A 20,202-nucleotide genomic window follows, 5' to 3' on the forward strand; every position below is an offset into this window, starting at 1 on the left:
AAATACAAAAAAAGGGTGGCGCTGTAGTGTAGCGACGCGCTCTCCCCGGGGAGAGCAGCCCAAATTTCACACAGAGAAATCTGTTGTGAGAAAAAGAAATACAAATACACCTAGCGCCACCCATTATTTTGTGTTTCTTTTCTGCCTGCCAGTGTATTTGTCTTCCTATCAAAGTGGATTTTCCTGCAGAGTTTTGTCAGGGACAACCCTTTTGTTGCTTTGGGTTCTGCTTCATGTGCTAAGTGCATGCTGCACTCGGGACAGCTGTTTATCATCTCATCCGAATGACCAGGGTCCAGACCACCACTCCAGGTCTAGTGGAGGGGGAGAAAATATCGGCGGCCGAGCCGTGATTTGAACCAGCGCGCTCAGATTCTCTCGCTTCCTAGGTGGACGCGTTACCTCTTGGCCATCACTCCACTTGTAGTGTAGCAATGCACTCTATAGAGTGAGCAAGCATCGGAGAATCAGTATTTTGAGTTGTGCATTGTAGGCGATTTCCAGGGCAGGGGGCGCACACACACACATAAACAACAAAAAATCTTCGCCACTCCTACACACAACATTTTATTATTTTTTTATACTTGCACAACGTCAACTTATTCTCAAAGCTTGTATTGCATCTTTCTACTCACTGAAGAAGCAAAATAAGATAGATAATACATTAATTCTGTTTTGCATGACTGGGACCTGCACCAGAGGAGACCCTGCACTGCTGCTGAGTCACTTTGGTGGTGGTCAGTAGTGCCCTGTTTCCATTAAATGTACGTAGGGCACCACATACAACCAACCATAAACAAAAAAACACTTGTGGAGCCAGACCGAGTGAGCCTCCCACCCACAGAGTGGTGGGTGCCATCATATCCCATCGTGGAGTGATGGCCTAGAGGTAACGCGTCCGCCTAGGAAGTGAGAGAATCTTGAGCGCGCTGGTTCGAATCACGGTTCAGCCGCCAATATTTTCTCCCCCTCCACTAGACCTTGAGTGATGGTCTGGACGCTAGTCATTCGGATGAGACGATAAACCGAGGTCCTGTGTGCAGCATGCACTTAGCGCACGTAAAAGAACCCATGGCAACAAAAGGGTTGTTCCTGGCAAAATTCAGTGGAAAAATCCACTGCGATAAGATAACAAAAAAAACTGCACGCAGGAAAAAATACAAAATAAAAATGGGTGGCGCGGTAGTATCGCAACGCGCCCTCCCTGGGGAGAGCAGCCTGAATTTCACGCAGAGAAATCTGTTGTGATAAAGAGAAATACGAATCCCTCCAACTACAGTCCCCCCCATGAATCTTCCGACAGCGAAGACCTTGACAGGATTCACCCGAAGCACAGAAGTGGAGGGGGATGGAGACTGGGGTCACCATGACAGCAGAGCATGAAATGCCACATTTCGGGACAAATTGGTTTTTTATTTATTGATGATGGAGGAGGAGGATGACAATGTTGCTATGGAGGTCCATTTTAGGTCTGGGACAACTTTTTTATTTATTGATGATGGAGGATGATCATGACAATGTTGCTATGGAGGTCCATTTTAGGTTTGGGACAACAAGGCTTTTTCTCTTTATCACAACAGATTTCTCTGCGTGAAATTCGGGCTGCTCTCCCCAGGGAGGGCGCGTCGCGATACTACCGCGCCACCCATTTTTATTTTGTACAGTACAGTACGCTTCCTTTCATAATGATATCTCAGTGATACCCAGCACAAGAGATACAGACGCTTGCAGTGTTGGTCAGGAAATTTGAACAACACACCTAAAGACATATCCGTGAAGTGGATGATACATGACTGTGTGGTCCCAGTCTTTCCTTTTAAGCCCACAGCACGCTTAACTCTGGTTAGGAACTAGCCATGGATTTTAAAAAAAACAACTAAAACAAAACCACTCACCTCCGCTGGAAATCAAACCAGTGTCCTCTCAGCTGTCAGTCCATGACACTAATCACTTCATAACGGCAGATGATCAGACTACTCTATTATCTCTAAAAGAGAAATTTTTGACGCATCTGCTGATAAACAGGCAACACATGGAAAAGGATATGCATTCCCACCACGGAACAACACAAAGTTGGACTAAGTTCCAACCTTTCAGAAAGAACACTGATTCATAATAAATCTATGCTTGACACAGTATAAAGCTCAAATAAGCAATGCTATGTTATGCCCAATGATCTAGATTGTTTGGATAACAAACTGAAATAAATGAATTAATAAAAACTGAAAGAAAAGTAAACATGCACATTTTGGATAATACACTCCAATATCTTGTGCAAAGTGCAAGAGTACTTTTTTTTTTGTTCACTTTTTATGTTTCACATCGATCACTCAAAAGTACTATCAACTAATCAAACACTTACTTTTGACCTGCTACTTAATAGCTTTTAATTTCACATGCACTAACCACTGCTTACTTCCCAATGCGCATTGAGCAAATATTTCCAGTGGATAAATGAAAACTATACAGATAAACTTAATACAAAATAGAAACTGAACAGAATGATGTCAGTTCAGGTAGAGTACTTTACATCTAATATCTATTAAGATGAAACATCCTGAAAAGATGGTTCTTAAGCGATTGTATTGTTGCCTAAGATGACATCATACTGCACAAGAGAAAAATGCTATGTTGTGGTCTGTGATCACATCACACTACACACAAGTCACACAAGTAAAAATTCTTTGATCTCCTTTCAAAAGAAATGAAAATCATGACAATAAAGAATGACACTCAATGACTGACTGACAATATTATTATGTGCTGCTGAAAGACTAACAGTGGTTGTGATGCAAAGCATTACCTCATTCCTGTATGATGCAATGTGAGTGCCAGTGCAGCAAGGAAATCTAGTGGCATAGGGTCAGTTTACTGTCACATTCTGACCAGCTATTTTTCTATTTTTAAAGAAAATTTCTGGCTAACTCCCCCCCCCCACATGCCCCTGGCATTACCCAGCAAACACCTTAAACATTAATACCTGAATTTTAACACTGCTCTCTTGGATGGCTGATAACAGAAAATGAAATATTGGTCTGAATGAGCAAGTGCGCTTCCTTCCATAAATGTGGAAGGGAGCTATGTTTCCTATCTAGGTTACACACTGGTTATATTTGATAAGATTTCAATGGATGAAACTGGCATACTTGCAGCAAAAAACAACAACAACGTTTTATGCAACATTCAAAATATGTTTGAGAAAGGAACCGCACTCAAAGCCATTCCCTCCCAGTCGCACATCAAAGATAAATGCAGCACTGTATGGCACACATATCTCCACACTGAACACCTAGTCCTATAACCTTCAACAATCATGGTGTCTAGAGAAATGATTGGTCATCAAGGGACTTGGAGACTTGGTCATGTAATGGCAAAATACATGTGTTTAAAGCCCTTGGACAGTACCCAGAATGAGGAGATTTCTTTGAAACCAAGGTGCTATCCTCTCACACCTAACATCACACACTCAAGCAAGGTGGATTAAGATCACACAAATAATCAGTACTCAAAAAGAGACAAGAGGGAAAAAGCCACCGGTACTTTTGAGTGGACTGCAAAATCATTCTCTTACACATTCTCACTGTCACACATCAGTTTATTCCTGCAATTATGGATTATGTACTTGAAGCCTAAAGATTGTCAACTTATATACAGTTGCACCACACTACTATATTTCTGAAGCAAAATACTAACATTGTACATGTACCCCATTTACTGGTGGGATTAAGTCTTGTTTCAAAAGTAAGGTGTAGAAAGTATGGGTGTGGTAGAAAACCACATTTTTCAACATTGTTCCAAATACAACACTGTCACCTAGTTTATCTACGTTACACTTTTGTACTGGTACATGTCAATACACTTTCACACACAAAGCACAATTTTGAATTCACTGTTTCCATCACACGTCAAGAGTGAGCAATGTAAAGAAATCAATTTCATGATTGCACCATGACCATGTTGCTGTTTCTCATAAGCCGTGAGAGACAAACCCAGCAACAAGCAGTCCATTAACTACAAAACATGACAGTCAAACCTTGATCGAGTTATCACTGAAAAAAAAAAGGATGAAACTGCCACGGACAATGCAGATTTGTGCATGACCAACAAACGAAATATTGAGCAAAAAAAGTGGGCCTAGTAGTGGGGGGGATGAGTTACATCAAACTGAGAAGTGTGTCTCCTTTGACTGTCACGTGCAGTGTGCATCATCATCCCCACAGCAGCAATATACGCACACACCAGCTACATTAACGGCGCCCTCTGCATACTGGTCATGTTTTTTTTTTTTACCTCAGCAAATACTTCATTGGGAGATACGCGAAAAACAATTTTGAACATCACTAAACTGTTGTTCCAAACATATTCACAGCTGCTAAAAAAAAAAATAAAAAAAAAAGGAAAGCACATTTCATGTATGCGTGTGTATCACATGTGTAATATCTAAAAGCAAACAGAACATCACACTGGTACAGGGGTCCTTTCAGGCCTTTTCCCGAAAGACCAGCGCCTACTAACCGGAGTGGGTTTGAGAAAATGGTCTGAATCGGTACCTTGGTGGACGTTGTAGTCACTGCTGGCCCGTTTGATTCGGAAGGGAGGGTCCAAGTGTTCGACAGACGGCAAGCGTTGGAGGGATCGCTTGCACAAACCTTGGGTACTCCTGGATGTCTTCATGTCTTTCGGGGCGTCCTGCTCTGCCCTGCTCTCCGCGCCCAGAAACAAGTCACTGCGGGTGATTCGGTCCCGCGTCCTGGGCGTGAGGGGCATCACGTTCAGAACACTGTTGTCCTCGTCGATGCTGATGATGATCCCCACGTCTGTGGTCAGGTTCTTGTCGTCCTCAGCACTTTCTCTGTCCGCAGCGTCACGTGCACACGCTTCTGTCACGTGTTCACAGGAAGGGTGTTTGTCGTCGTCCACGTCAGTCTCCACGTGGTCCGTCTCGCTGCACTGAGACAGCAGCCTCCTCTCCTCGCTGATCATCTCCAGCGAGGACTCCGCCACCAGGTCTGCGCAAGCCAGCGCGTTGCTGGCGCCGTCTTCAAACACGTTGTCGCTGCCCTCGGAGCTGGCGGAGCTCACTCTGTTGTCCGGCAGCACGGTCAGCTTCCCGGGGTCTGCGGGAGTGCCCTGGGCCAAACCGCTCCCCTCCCCACCCACATGCCCGTTCACCTCCCTCCTGCCCCCGGTCCCGTTCCTCTGCAGGGGAGTCTGGAGGAAAGGGCCGGAAGAGTCGGGCGCGCGCAGACCCGATTCGCGACGTATGCTGACGATCTTTCCCCCCTTGACGATGATGATGTCGCCGTTCTGGCGGATGATGGAGCTCTGCTTGGTGGAGCGGCGGGACGCCCGAATGAGGCCCGCCATCCCTTTTTGCCGCTTGGCGCCCGGCCCCTTGCCCAGGGGGTTGGAGATGAGCACACCGGGCGACCCCACCTGGCTTCCCACACTGTTGAGGCTGGCGCACGACGACCTGTTGTCCTTGATGGAAGAGGTGACCGAGGCTCGGCGGGTGGAGGAAAAGAGGAACGACAAGCGGCGACGCAGCGGGCTCTGCAGATCCTCAGTAGCTAAGTCTGCAACACCACGTATAGAGATTTTAGGGTGTTTCTTCTTCTTGTTGTTGTTCGTTTTTTTCGTCTTCTGTCTCTCTCTCTCTCTCTGTCTCGTGTGTGTGTGTGTGTGTGTGTGTGTGTGTGTGTGTGTGTGTGTGTGTGTGTTTTAGCATCACATGTGAGCTCTTCCATCATGCAAATCAAATTAGATTTAGGTGCTCGTGTAGGCAAAAACACTGTGCCTTTATGTCGGTGCGTTGGCCTATAATTATTGTGGCATCTCGAGTACCGAAAGCAAAATAATGACTTGATGGGGTGGGGTCGAAAGAGAAAAAAAGAATTTGATGACAGAAAAACAACCGTGACTCATGCGACAAAACAGTGATGTTAATTCATTTCAAGAGACAAACAGTGATGCTTAGTTCAAGGGACAAGCAGTAATGTTTATTTCAAAGGACAAACTTACGTTCCATTTCAAAGGACAAACAGCTTGTGTCTGTGTCACGAGGGATAAATAAACTGACGCTTACTTCATGGGATGAACAAACAATATTTTCCCCCCCAAGGAACAAACAGTAACAGTTATTTCAAGGGACATACAGAAACGTTTTCGGGTTTGTTTGTGTGTGTGTGTGTGTGTGTGTGTGTGTGTGTGTGTGTTTCTCCAAGGGACAAACAGAAACGTTTATTTCAAGGAATATACAGGTTTTTTTTCTAGGGACAAACAACAATGTCAGTTTGTTTTAAGGGGCAGACAAAGTAATGTTTCTTTCAAGTGACACACAACAGTAAAAGCAGAGCTCACGTTTATTTTCAAGGGAGAAAAAGTGACGTTTGTTTGACTAAACAGTAACGCCTATTTCAATGGACAAACAGTAACGTTCATTTTCACGCTGGAGACACAAACAGTAACGTTTAATTCTTTATTTCAAGGGAGAGACAAACAGTCACGTTTATTTCAAGGGACAAACAGTCACGTTTATTTCAAGGGAGAGACAAACAGTCACGTTTATTTCAAGGGGCAAACAGTAACGTTTATTTCAAGGGAGAGACAAACAGTGACGTTTATTTCAAGGGACAAACAGTAATGTTTATTTCAAGGGAGAGACAAACAGTCACGTTTATTTCAAGGGGCAAACAGTAATGTTTATTTCAAGGGAGAGACAAACAGTCACGTTTATTTCAAGGGAGAGACAAACAGTAACGTTTATTTCAAGGGACAAACAAACAGTGATGTTTATTTCAAGGGACAAACAGTAACGTTTATTTCAAGGGACAAACAAACAGTGACGTTTATTTCAAGGGACAAACAAACAGATGTTTATTTCAAGGGACAAACAGTAACGTTTATTTCAAGGGACAAACAAACAGTGACGTTTATTTCAAAGGGTCAAAACAAACAGCAACGTTTCATTCTAGTACAAACGAGCGTTGCTTGGGGAGAGGGGTGGAGGGGGGCGAGGTGGGGGGGGTGGGGGGGGGCATGTACGGTACATGTACAACGCCAGCACATCAGGCCGCTGATATCATCAGCCACGCTGGAACACGAACATGCATCCTCCTTTGGTAACAAAGTTTGACGTTCAAGTTAAAACAAAACAAAACAAAACACGAAACGAAAGGAAGGTTAATGAAAAAGGGAGGAAGAGGGCTGTGTGTGTGTGTGTGTGTGTGTGTGTGTGTGAGTGTGTGTGAGTGTGTGGTGTGTGTGTGTGTGTGTGTGTGTGTGTGTGTGTCGGCTGAGGAGTCAGGAATTGGGAGCCTGGGGGTGTGAGTGGTGAGGCAAGGAGATAACGTTTAAAGTTGTTGTTCTGGTTGGTTTGTTTGTTTGTTGGTTTTTAAGTAGGGTGAAGAAGAGCTGTAGGAAGTTACAGCTCATCTCCTCTCCACCCGCAATTAACCAAAACACACACACACACACACACACACACACACACACAGAATGAAGCCGGCACATCTGTTAAGTAAGACTTAAAACGAAATAGCACACCCACTCCACACCATCACTGTACCTCTTTCATTCAATATGAGCACGTCTCAACACACACACACAAACACACACACACACACACATCCACACACTCGTGCGCGGGCACTCACGTACTTAACCACATTTCTAGTGAACAAAAACAAACACAAGAATAAATAAATGAATGATACACTCTGAGACCCCATAATCTAGCCGAAAGAAACAGCCTACAATCTCAACTCATGAAACTTGATTTCACACGAGACTGAAAGATATGCGCTGGCACACAAACGCGCTCATACCAACACCTTCCCCCCCCCCCCCCCCTTCCCCACACATACTCCCCCACCTCACACACTCGGCTTAGCTGCCATCTTTTTTTTTTTTTACCTTGCCAAATTTTCATTTGAACATATTTCCGTTTTGCAGTGGGTGCCAACAGCAAGGAGAACTAAACAGCATGCATTAGTCGTCTTCTTGCTATCTTTATTTTCACATGCAGGTAGCTATTCATGTATAAAGAAAAGGGTTAAAAAAAAACCAAAAAACAACACACACACACAACCAAAAACAACAACAACAACCCCAACTAAAACACAAGCGCACAACATGCAGGTTAAATGTATAAATATAAAAAAAAGAACAAGAAAAAGAAATAATTAAAGAAGGTATACAAAATAGCATGGCTATTTAATTGACAAATCTACGTTTTATTTGCTTTATAGATTTTATTATCAGTGTTTACGATCAGCTGATTGTTCCGAAGGTGGTTTTAACTCTTTCCATACGAACGGCGAAAGAGACGACGTCAACAGCGTTTCACCCCAATTACCATCATCAAAATATTGCAAGCGGAAGGCTCTTGTACTGAAGACGTGAATGTTGACAAAGAATACCACAGTTCTGACGACGGAAGCTAAAGGTTGGGTCATTCAGACACCCACTGGACATCCGAGGGGTCTGTGTAGAGGAGAAGAGAGGACTGGCCGTACTGAGTGAGTTAAACGACAAGTTGAAATGTGCTCTGCCACAGACACAAAAAGATAGGCTATTGTGATTATATTTATAAAAAAAATGATAATAAAATAAAATACAATTGGGCCTCTTGAAAAAAATCAGTGTGTGTGTGTGTGTGTGTGTGTGTGTGTGTGTGTGTGTGTGTGTGTGTGTGTGTGTGTGTGTGCACTTCGTCTTTCACGCATTCCATATGTCTTGCTTGGAAAGACTAATGCACTGTGTTTAAAAGTTTCTGTAACTATTCCCTTCCCCACAACATACAACGATTGATGCTGAGGAGACAGAGCACAAAATAAATATCCAATATTATTACTTCTTCTTCTTCTTCTTCTGCGTTCACTCGTATGCACACGAGTGGGCTTTTACGTGTATGACCGTTTTCACCCCGCCATGTAGGCAGCCATACTCCGTTTTCGGGGGGGTGTATGCTGGGTATGTTCTTGTTTCCATAACCCACCGAACGCTGACATGGATTACAGGATCTTTAACGTGCGTATTTGATCTTCTGCTTGCATATACACACGAAGGGGGTTCAGGCACTAGCAGGTCTGCACATATGTTGACCTGGGAGATCGTAAAAATCTCCACCCTTTACCCACAGGCGCCGTCACCGTGATTCGAACCCGGGACCCTCAGATTGACAGTCCAACGCTTTAACCACTCGGCTATTGCGCCCGTCCAATATTATTATAATAATCATCATTATCATGATTATCATCAGCAACATTATAATCATCATTATTATTATTAACATTATCATTCTTCTTCTTCTCTTTTTATTATCATTATTATTATTATTATTATTATTAGGTGGCAGGTCTCTCGGAACACTGAAACTAGGTCTATATCACCAGCTTTCCTTGCGTTATTCTGAATGTCCATGAGCAATGCTATAAACTGCACTGAAGATTTCCAAAACACTGAAACTAGACCTATAATTATCGCCAGCTTTCCTTCATTCTGAAGGTCCATGAGCAATGCTAAAAACGGCATTGAAGATTCCCAAAACACTGAAACTAGACCTATAATTATCGCCAGCTTTCCTTCATTCTGAAGGTCCATGAGCAATGCTATTAACGACACTGATGATTCCCACAACACTTAAACTAGACCTATAATTATCGCCAGCCTTCCTTCATTCTGAATGTCCATGAGCAATGCTATAAACGGCACTGACGATTCCCAAAAACACTGAAACTAGACCTATAATTATCGCCAGCTCTCCTTCATTCTGAATGTCCATGAGCAATGCTATAAACGGCAATGAAGATTCCCAAAACACTGAAACTAGACCTATAATTATCGCCAGCTCTCCTTCATTCTGAATGTCCATGAGCAATGCTATAAACGACACTGATGATTCCCACAACACTTAAACTAGACCTATAATTATCGCCAGCTCTCCTTCATTCTGAATGTCCACGAGCAATGATATAAACGGCAATGAAGATTCCCAAAACACTGAAACTAGACCTATAATTATCGCCAGCCTTCCTTCCATCATTCTGAACGCCCATGAGAAACACTACAAACCGGGCACTGATTGTGATATTATGATCACCAAAGATCAGTCTCTGCTCAAAACACAGCGACCATTAACTCTCTCCATACGAACGGCGAAAGAGACGACGTTAACAGCGTTTCACCCCAGTTACCACCATCAAAACATTGCAAGCGGAAGGCTCTTCTACTGAAGAGGTGAATGTTGACAAAGAATACCACAGTTCTGACGACGGGAGCTAAAGGTTGGGTCATTCAGACACCCACTGGACATCCGAGGGGTCTGTGTAGAGGAGAAGAGAGGACTGGCCGTACTGAGTGAGTTAAAGGCTACCACCTCTACTGACCATCACCAGTGAATCCCCAGCCCCGTACGCCCACACACGAACACTGAATCCCTGGCTGTTCTCAATGTAGGTATATACGTCAATCCCAACCCACCTTGTCTGTTTCCCGTCCAACTCCCGTGACTAGTGCTGGGATCTTAAAAAAAAAACAAACAAACAAAAAACCAGAAGAAGAAAAAGAAAAACAAGAGAGGCAAGGCCTTCAAGACTCACTTGTGATAAATTAAGTCCCCTAGCATTAATTACAGAGTAATTTCCCTTTTTTACTATCTGCACCTAAACGTTTGCAAAATAAATAAAACTTCCATGCTTAGCAAAAGAAGTTCCTGTTTGAACAAAAAATGATAATAATGACTCCTCTTGTTGTTTTGTCAGAATAAGAGGTCAAAGTGCCAAGTTTAGAGAATACAAAAAATATAAATATAACAGTAAATGCAGTTTGCATATAATTAGGCTTCTTTTTTTAAATTTTTTTGTGTCCATCCCAGAGGTGCAATATTGTTTTAAACAAGATGACTGGAAAGAACTGAATTTTTCCTATTTTTATGCCAAATTTGGTGTCAACTCACAAAGTATTTGCAGAGAAAATGTCAATGTTAAAGTTTACCACGGACGCACAGACACACAAACACACGGGGACACACACACACACACACACACACACACACACAGACAACCGAACACCGGGTTAAAACATAGACTCACTTTGTTTACACAAGTGAGTCAAAAAAGAAGAAAAAAATGTGTGTAAAAAAACCAACAAAAAAACCGGAGGGAGTGGTTTCTTATGGTTTTGTTGTGTGTGTGTGTGTGTGTTTTAAGGATCCTCGAAACGGATATAGATATTTTGTATACAGCTTTGATATCTCAACGATAATGTCTGCAACAGTTCTCAGAAAGGATCCAACCATACTTGACAATAATTAATTATTTCTCTCTCTCTCTCTCTCTCTCTCTCTCTCTCTCATTCACACACACACACACACACAAACTAATTCAATTCTTTGTGTATTATCTCTATATTTTTTTTTTTAAATCTTAAAACAGATGCAAGCAGGGACTGAAAACTGAAATTGTGCCAACAACTTGAAATATGGCTGTAGCATAACTCATGGGCGGTAAGGGGAGGGGGGGGGGGGGGGGGCGGGCGGGAAACAACAGCAAAAACAAACAAACAAAATCCAGGCTGAATTCCCTCCCCTCCCCCCCCCCCACCCACCCCCCCTCCAAGTTCATAAACTGTTCCTTGGGCTGACTCCCAGCATTGGCACTTCTCTTGAAACACAAACCAAAAACTCCACACGTTCACCCCCTTCCATCCCGAAAACATAGATACACGTAACCGAATCCACAGACAAAGAAGACACAAAGTGGTGCTACATACGCGCTTGTGTGTGTGTGTGTGTGTGTGTGTGTGTGTGTGTGTGCGCATTCAAATATACCGTTGTGCGATTTCAAGTGAGTACGTGTGAAAGTGCGTGCATAATAGGTTGTACTTTGTTTTAGATTTTATAAACAATCCAATTAGCTAAAAATACATGACAATGTGTATTATGAATGTGCAATGTGCAGGATGAATGTACAATTCGATACGCCTAATGTTAACGTTAATATTTTTGAATATATTCATACTTATAATTACGATGTAATGATTATTAATTAGAATGTTTTTAAAGCGAATAATATGTGAAATGCTTTTATTTGAAAACCTTTTTGTTTATTACTCCTGTTTTATCAAATAATGTTTCTCCGTGTGTGTGTGTGTGTGTGTGTGTGTGTGTGTGTGTGTGTGTGTGTGTGTGTTGACTGATTGTCTAATTGTGTTTTGCCGCACCTGATTCAACTTCTCTTTGTTAGTGAGATAATAAAATCATTCTTGTCTTATCCTATCTTATCTTTACTTATATGTGCACGCGCGCGTACACACGGCACTCTCACGCGGCACGACCACGGGATATGTTCATTACTGACTGAGGGGTGCATCTGTTCTTTGCTCGTCACAACGCGCACAGTCATGTCGGAAAAATGAAGGGGTGTTTTTCTCAGTGAGTGCATTTTTATTGCAACCCTGCTCCTCTCTCTCTCCGTCTCTCTCTCTTTCTCTCTGCGTGTGCTAGCGTGCGTACATGCGTGTGTGTGTGCGAGGGGAGGGGGGGGGGGGGGGGGGGGGGGGGAGGGCGTGAATTTGTCAGTCCGTGCCCGGGAACACTTGTGATATTTGAAATGATGGAAGGATCGGAATGGGCAGAGACCAGAGCAGAAAATGCACGGGTCTGCGTCTGTTCTGAATACCCAACTAACACTGAAGCTCATCATAGGCCTACACTCCCCCGGCTGCACCCTGCACCCCTCACCCCCTCTCCCCCTCCCCTCTTTGTCGACTAAGGCAACATTAATAAATTGAACGGAACTCAAGACATATACACTCCCTCCCCCCCCCCGCCCCCCTTATGATTCAGTTTTGCCGCCTGCTTTTTGAACGATCATCCTAAAGTCTCACAACATTCCAAGGCCATTTACAGCACGCAGACTTAACTCATTCAGTACGGCCAGTCCTCTCTTTTCCTCTACACAGACCCTTCGGATGTCCAGTGGGTGTCTGAATGACCCCAACCTTTAGCTTCCGTCGTCAGAACTGTGGTATTCTTTGTCAACATTCACGTCTTCAGTATAAGAGCCTTCCGCTTGCAATATTTGGATGATGGTAACTGGGGTGAAACGCTGTTAACGTCGTCTCTTTCGCCGTTCGTATGGACAGAGTTAAGCGCGTGAAGAAGAGACCAACCAGCCTTCCGGAGAGTTCACGCGAACGTATTATATATATGGCCAGACGTACACAAGAAAACACGGCGGTCAAACCATACCAGCCGCGTTCCCAGCTTTCCATCACCACCTCTTGACACAGGTCTGAAGCGATGAACACGATAAAATTAAAGATTGAAAGTTAGTAATGTTATGGACGGGGGATAGAGTTAACGGTATGTCTAATAATAATGATATGACTACACGATATAATTGTACAAAAATACTATCCTTATCCTGGGGAGTATTCATGGGTCGACCCCCCACGTAACCCCACCCCCCACCACCACCACCACAAATCTCCCCCCACCCCCCTCCCGCCCCAACTCCTCTCCTAAACCGTTCCGTTCCACCTCAGCACCACTTTCCCCTCCCAGTCTCTGGAATAACAAACCCAGTCAGTCAACCCCATGACATCTCAACCACCACCATCTAGCCTCCCCCTCGCAGTATGAACGGCAGTCAGAAAAGAAAACGGCTTTCATTGTTTACAGGAAGGCGCGTGGAGTTCCTGCCGCCCTGCCGCCCTCTGTGTTAACGAGATCTATGCGTGTGTGGCTGGAGAAGGTGAGTTGGTGGGTGGGTGACGCACGTGCAAACAAGCGTGGACGTCGAGTGCCGGCGTGATACATCAAACTGCCACCACCACCACCACCACCACCACCATCATCACGCTGTGTAGTCCGCGAACCACCACCACCACCGCCACCCACAGTAACAGAAAATCTGCAAGGCTGCAGGATGTCTCGGAGGTAGGAAAAAAAAAGAAAAAAAAAAAAGAAAAGAAAGAAAGAAAAACAGGTCGAAGCATGACAGTGTCACCGACCTATTCTGGCATTCATTCAGACCTCCAGACAATGTCCCCCCTCTCACTCTGTTTCCGTGCCGGTGCCGGACTGAGCGAATTCGGGACCACAGTCTTGGCAGAGGGCATCAAGGTTTACTGCTGTAGCCATGTCGGAACAGGCCACAGGGTTAGTACCACTTTTATGTGGGGTCTGGGCGGTGCCAGCGAATAACCGCCTTCGCCGTGGTGGTGGTGTTCAGTTATGCATGCATGTCTGCAAAGTCTCGTTTCTCATTAGCTTGAGATGAGAATGGGCCTTTTCCAACAATTGAAAACGACATTAAACAGAAACAGTTGGAGAAGATGAAGCCACGAAAGTTGAATTGTTAGTTCATTAACATTCTGTTTTCACAAGTTGGTGATTTTCGGCCCAAGGAAAAACAACACCCCCCATAATGGTTCATATATGTGGAACAACATGTAACAACAAACAGATGAAAATCAGAATAGAAAGATTCAAGATGGAGGGTAGACATGTGTCAGGTTGACCATGATGTATGATCGAGTTGACCATGATGTATGGATGTGATGGGTTGACCATGATATATGGATGTGTCGGGTTGACCATAATGTACGGATGTGTCACGTTGACCATGATGTATGGATGTGATGTGTTGGGTTGACCATGATGTATGGATGTGTCGGGTTGACCATGATGTACGGATGTGATGTGTCGGGTTGACCATGATGTGTGGATGTGATGTGTTGGGTTGACCATGATGTACCGATGTGATGTGTCGGGTTGACCATGATGTACGGATGTGATGTGTTGTTTGACCATGATGTATGGATGTATCGGGTTGACCATGATGTGTGGATGTGATGTGTCGGGTTGACCATGATGTACCGATGTGATGTGTCGTGTTGACCATGATGTATGGATGTGTCGTGTTGACCATGATGTACGGATGTGTCGGGTTGACCATGATGTATGGATGTGATGTGTCGGGTTGACCATGATGTATGGATGTGATGTGTCGGGTTGACCATGATGTACGGATGTGATGTGTCGAGTTGACCATGATGTACGGATGTGATGTGTCGAGTTGACCATGATGTATGGATGTGTCGGGTTGACCATGATGTACGGATGTGTCGGGTTAACCATAATGGCAATACCATGAATACAAAGGACTACAGCTTAAGGTGGTTAATGTTTGTTTGTTGTCGTTGTTTGTTTGTGTGTGTGTGTGTGTGTGTGGGGGGGGGGGGGGTTCCTGGAGTCTAGTCCTTCTCCTTGGAGTCTGCGTTAGTTGAACGAACGCGTGCTTTGTGCGACACCAGAGACTGCTAACCACCTGCGGGCACATCAGTGGCACGCACGAACGCCAGAAAAAAGAAAAAAGGCAGAGACTGTCACTGACTGACTCTCTCGCAATCTCTCAGACTCTAGGGCAACTCGCCGCCCGCAGCAAGGCAGCGCTTTCTCTGCTGAAAATAGAGCCCAGTACGACTGCCTTTTGTCAAGGGGGCGTGCCGGTCAGAGCTATGTCAGTACTGCCGAAGGTCCGCCTATACCCGAGTGGTAGTGATATTTGCTGCGGCTGTTGTTAACTCTCTCCATACGAACGGCGAAAGAATCGACCTTAACAGCGTTTTACCCCAATTACCATCATCAAAATAATATTGCAAGCGGAAGGCTCTTATACTGAAGAGGTGAATGTTGACAAAGAATACCACAATTCTGACGACGGAAGCTAAAGGTTGGGTCATTCAGACACCCACTGGACATCCGAGGGGTCTGTGTAGAGGAGAAGAGAGGACTGGCCGTACTGAGTGAGTTAAAGTTTCGTTGACAGAGATATAGTGTGTGTGTGTGTGTGTGTGTGTGTGTGTGTGTGTGTGTGTGTGTGTGTGTGTGTGTGTGTGTGTGTGACTTGTCTTAAACAACAGACATTCCAATTCCTGACGATGGAAAAACAACAAGCGGTAACAGTAAGTAACAACGAGAGAGAGAAAAATTACGCCGACAGATACAAAGACAGACATACTCATGGAAAAGCAAACAAGACTGCGATAGTATTGTCGAGAGTGAAGGCTTTGGGACTGGAATCTTCTGGGGTTTTTTGGTTTTTTGGTTGTTGTTTTTTCCTTCTTCTTCTTCTTCTTCTGCGTTCGTGGGCAGCAACTTCCACGTTCACTCGAAAATACTCGAGTAGGCTTTTACGTGTATGACCGTTTTTAACCCGCCATGTAGGCAGCTATACTCCGCTTTCGGAGGTGTGCATGCTGGGTATGTTCTTGTTTCCATAACCCACCGAACGCTGACATGGATTACAGGAGCTTTAACGTGCGTATTTGATCTTCTGCTTGCGTATACACACGAAGGGGGTTCAGGCACTAGCAGGTCTGCACATATGTTGACCTGGGAAATCGTAAAAAATCTCCACCCTTTACCCACCAGGCACCGTCACCGTGATTCGAACCCGGGACCCTCAGACTGACAGTCCAACGCTTTAACCACTCGGCTATTGCGTCCATCCGACTGAAGTCTGACTTGAAGCTGGACAAAACGCCCAGCCCAAGAAAAACCAAAAAGGACACTACAGTTCCGAGAGGCCACCGTTAAAAACGAAGAAGAAGAAGAAGAAGAAGAAGAAGAAGAAGAAACAAGAACGACTCCTTTACTGTCTCTTAAAAACTGACTCCACTTAAATTCTTGAGCAGATTTTGTTTCTATACTTGCCCCTCATCCCACCCGACAGAAACCAGTGCAAACCACCCGACAGAAACCAGTGCAAACCACCCGACAGAAACCAGTGCAAACCACCCGACAGAAACCAGTGCAAACCACCCGACAGAAACCAGTGCAAACCACCCGACAGAAACCAGTGCAAACCACCCGACAGAAACCAGTGCAAACCACCTGACAGAAACCAGTGCAAACCACCTGACAGAAACCAGTGCAAACCACCTTACAGAAACCAGTGCAAACCACCTGACAGAAACCAGTGCAAACCACCCTACAGAAACCAGTGCAAACCACCTGACAGAAACCAGTGCAAACCACCTTACAGAAACCAGTGCAAACCACCTTACAGAAACCAGTGCAAACCACCTGACAGAAACCAGTGCAAACCACCCTACAGAAACCAGTGCAAACCACCCGACAGAAACCAGTGCAAACCACCCGACAGAAACCAGTGCAAACCACCTGACAGAAACCAGTGCAAACCACCTGACAGAAACCAGTGCAAACCACCTGACAGAAACCAGTGCAAACCACTTTACAGAAACCAGTGCAAACCACCTGACAGAAACCAGTGCAAACCACCTGACAGAAACCAGAGCAAACCACTTTACAGAAACCAGTGCAAACCACCTGACAGAAACCAGTGCAAACCACTTTACAGAAACCAGTGCAAACCACCTGACAGAAACCAGTGCAAACCACCTGACAGAAACCAGAGCAAACCACTTTACAGAAACCAGTGCAAACCACCTGACAGAAACCAGTGCAAACCACCTGACAGAAACCAGTGCAAACCACTTTACAGAAACCAGTGCAAACCACCTGACAGAAACCAGTGCAAACCACCCGACAGAAACCAGTGCAAACCACCCGACAGAAACCAGTGCAAACCACCCGACAGAAACCAGTGCAAACCACCCGACAGAAACCAGTGCAAACCACCCGACAGAAACCAGTGCAAACCACCGTGAAAAACATGGTAACTACAAAGTACACAATGCGAAATAACATTCAATGTTTTCCATTACACAGTATGATTCTAAAATATCACTGAATTAAAAAAAAGAATATATATATATAATATATATATATATATATATAAATCGACAGTATCATGTCTGATCAACAGAACTATCATTTCCATTGCTTTCATTAAAAAAAGAAAAGAAAAAAAGTTACAAATAATTAAACGATAATAACGCTGGTGACGATGATGATTATGATGATGATGATGATGGGGATGGCGGATGACGGTGTTGACGATCGTCAATGTTGATTGTTTTTTTTTTTGTTTTTTTTTTCTCAAAATCCCATTCCTTTTCCAAACCATCCAAAACCATGCCCATGCACTTGAAAAAAAAAAAAAAAAAAATCACTGGGTGACGACCATTCCAAAGAAAACATGAGGAACTGGAAAATCCATTTCCAGCACACGTAAAAATAGAGAATAAAATCGTGAAAACATGCAAAACACTGATAACACCAAACCAACAAAGAATAAAAGGTCAATAAAAAAAATCCAACAACAACAACAAAAAAAAGTCATCCAAAATTCCAAAACTCAAGCAATCTAGCCTTGTACAAGTGGAGAATCGTTCCACACCGAAACACTAGAAAGGTGTCATTCCCTACCCTTTTGAGTTCGAACAGGCAAGTGAGAAACGTGTCAACATACCTAACTTCCAATGCAAGCCACTAAAGCAGACCTCAATAGCCAAAGTCCGAACTACGCAACACTATAAAAACATCCTTTCACACAGGTTTTAAACCACATGCGCATGCACCTGATAATTTTTTTTTTCTCTCGTGTCAAATGCATACTTGGGGAACTAAAGCCACTTGACCACAAAAACCAGGGCGAAACAAAACTAAAATGAAAAACAACAACAACAACAAAAACCATAAACAAAACAAAACACCCCCACCAAAACAGAGCAGACTGGAAGCAAGCAAAAACTAAAGCCTCCACCACATTCACCGATCCAACCAAATCAGACAGGCCGACACACATCATCAAGCAACGAGCCAATCAAACGGTCTTACACATCAAGCGAGGCCACTCCACCGCCCGAGCTCTCCCTCCCTCTCTCTCTCTCTCTCCTCTAACTCATCTCCAGCCACAACATCATCAGCAATAATCACCCGACAGCAGCAAAGCGAAGGGAACACTGACGTCACTACACGTGCCCCACGTCATAGCTTCAGCATCAGCTGTGACGTAGAGAGCGGCTTGACATTGGATAAGGGGGTTCGCGCTGCGTGGGTTGTATATGGCCCACTGGAACATTGACCACCAAGCAACAAACAAACTGTTAAACTTCTATTATTTTCTTCTCCTCATAATAATAAGCGAAGCTTGATTATACATAAAACATTTTCGATGCCAGCAACTTAAAGCATAACAACAATCATGAAACTATAATAGTAGTAGTAGTAGTAGTAGTAGTAGTAGTAGTAGTAGTAGCAACAGCAACAACAACAATATTGATAATGACAAGAACACAACAATGCAAGAAAGAAAGGATAATCAACAAGGAAGCGTGATTTTTCCATTACATGACACACAAAGCTTTAACACTGGCCTAAATCGAACTAGCCACTGCTGCACAAAAACGAAGAAAACATCCGTCCTTTACAATGCAACAAAACATGTCAACCAACAGAGCGAAAAATCGTCATTTAAGCAGCTGATTATTTTCAAGGTAAGCGACACAACAATACGGCAATCACACCAATACAGAAGCAGCAAAGGAACCTTATTCGTGAATGGACGCAAGAGTACATGACAGGTCCAAATCCAAAATAAACCACAAGCACACACAATCAGGGGGGTGCGGGGGGTGGGGGGTGGGGTGGGGAATCAAAGCATGGAGCTGAATTCCAACACATACAGTATCATGTCATCTGGTCACAAGGTAACAAACATTACGTCAATTTCTATTTATCACTGAAGCTTCACTTCATATCACTAAGACTGCAAAATCACATTAGATATCGACTGTTGTATAAATTATGGCAGTGAAACCTGATTAGTTCTGTCTTCAGGTTGTTAATCAACTGGTGAAAGACTGCTAAGGCGGCTGAACGAGTGCGTGATAATTGTAAAACAGACAGACAGACAGACAAAAATTCACAGACAGGTGGACGAACAGCCAATAAGAAAGAAAATGGATGGTACAGTGAATCACGCCTTTGTGAAGAAAAAAAACAAAAAATAAACAAACGAAACTCACAAAAATCAACACACACACACACACACACACACACACACACACACACACAAACCCAACAAAAAAGAAAAAGAAAAAAAGGACGAACATTGGTTCTGACTGTTGTGTCCATAATGAAGCACTATTCCAACTCCCTCCTCTCTCTATCTCAATCACCTGCATCTCACCCCCCCTCACCCCTTACCCACCCTCTGATTGCAACTTGGGAGAGGGAGAGAGAGAGAGAGAGACTCCGCGCAGCTG

At 44.0% G+C, this 20,202-nt stretch overlaps 1 protein-coding gene across 6 annotated transcripts in view; it reads right to left on the reverse strand.

Annotated features, from left to right (window-relative positions):
• Window positions 1–551: 551 nt before the first annotated feature.
• LOC143296584 (uncharacterized) overlaps window positions 552–20,202 on the reverse strand; it is a 227,742-nt gene continuing 208,091 nt past the window's right edge. For all 6 annotated transcript variants that reach the window (XM_076608619.1, XM_076608637.1, XM_076608624.1 and 3 more), the window contains one exon: window positions 552–5,576. In XM_076608619.1, the coding sequence (XP_076464734.1) occupies window positions 4,459–5,576 (1,118 nt within the window). In that variant the 3' untranslated portion in view covers window positions 552–4,458. The remainder of the gene's footprint in view (window positions 5,577–20,202) is intronic.

This window comes from Babylonia areolata, chromosome 2 (assembly GCF_041734735.1).
Source record: "Babylonia areolata isolate BAREFJ2019XMU chromosome 2, ASM4173473v1, whole genome shotgun sequence".
Taxonomy (NCBI): Eukaryota; Metazoa; Mollusca; class Gastropoda; order Neogastropoda; family Buccinidae; genus Babylonia; species Babylonia areolata.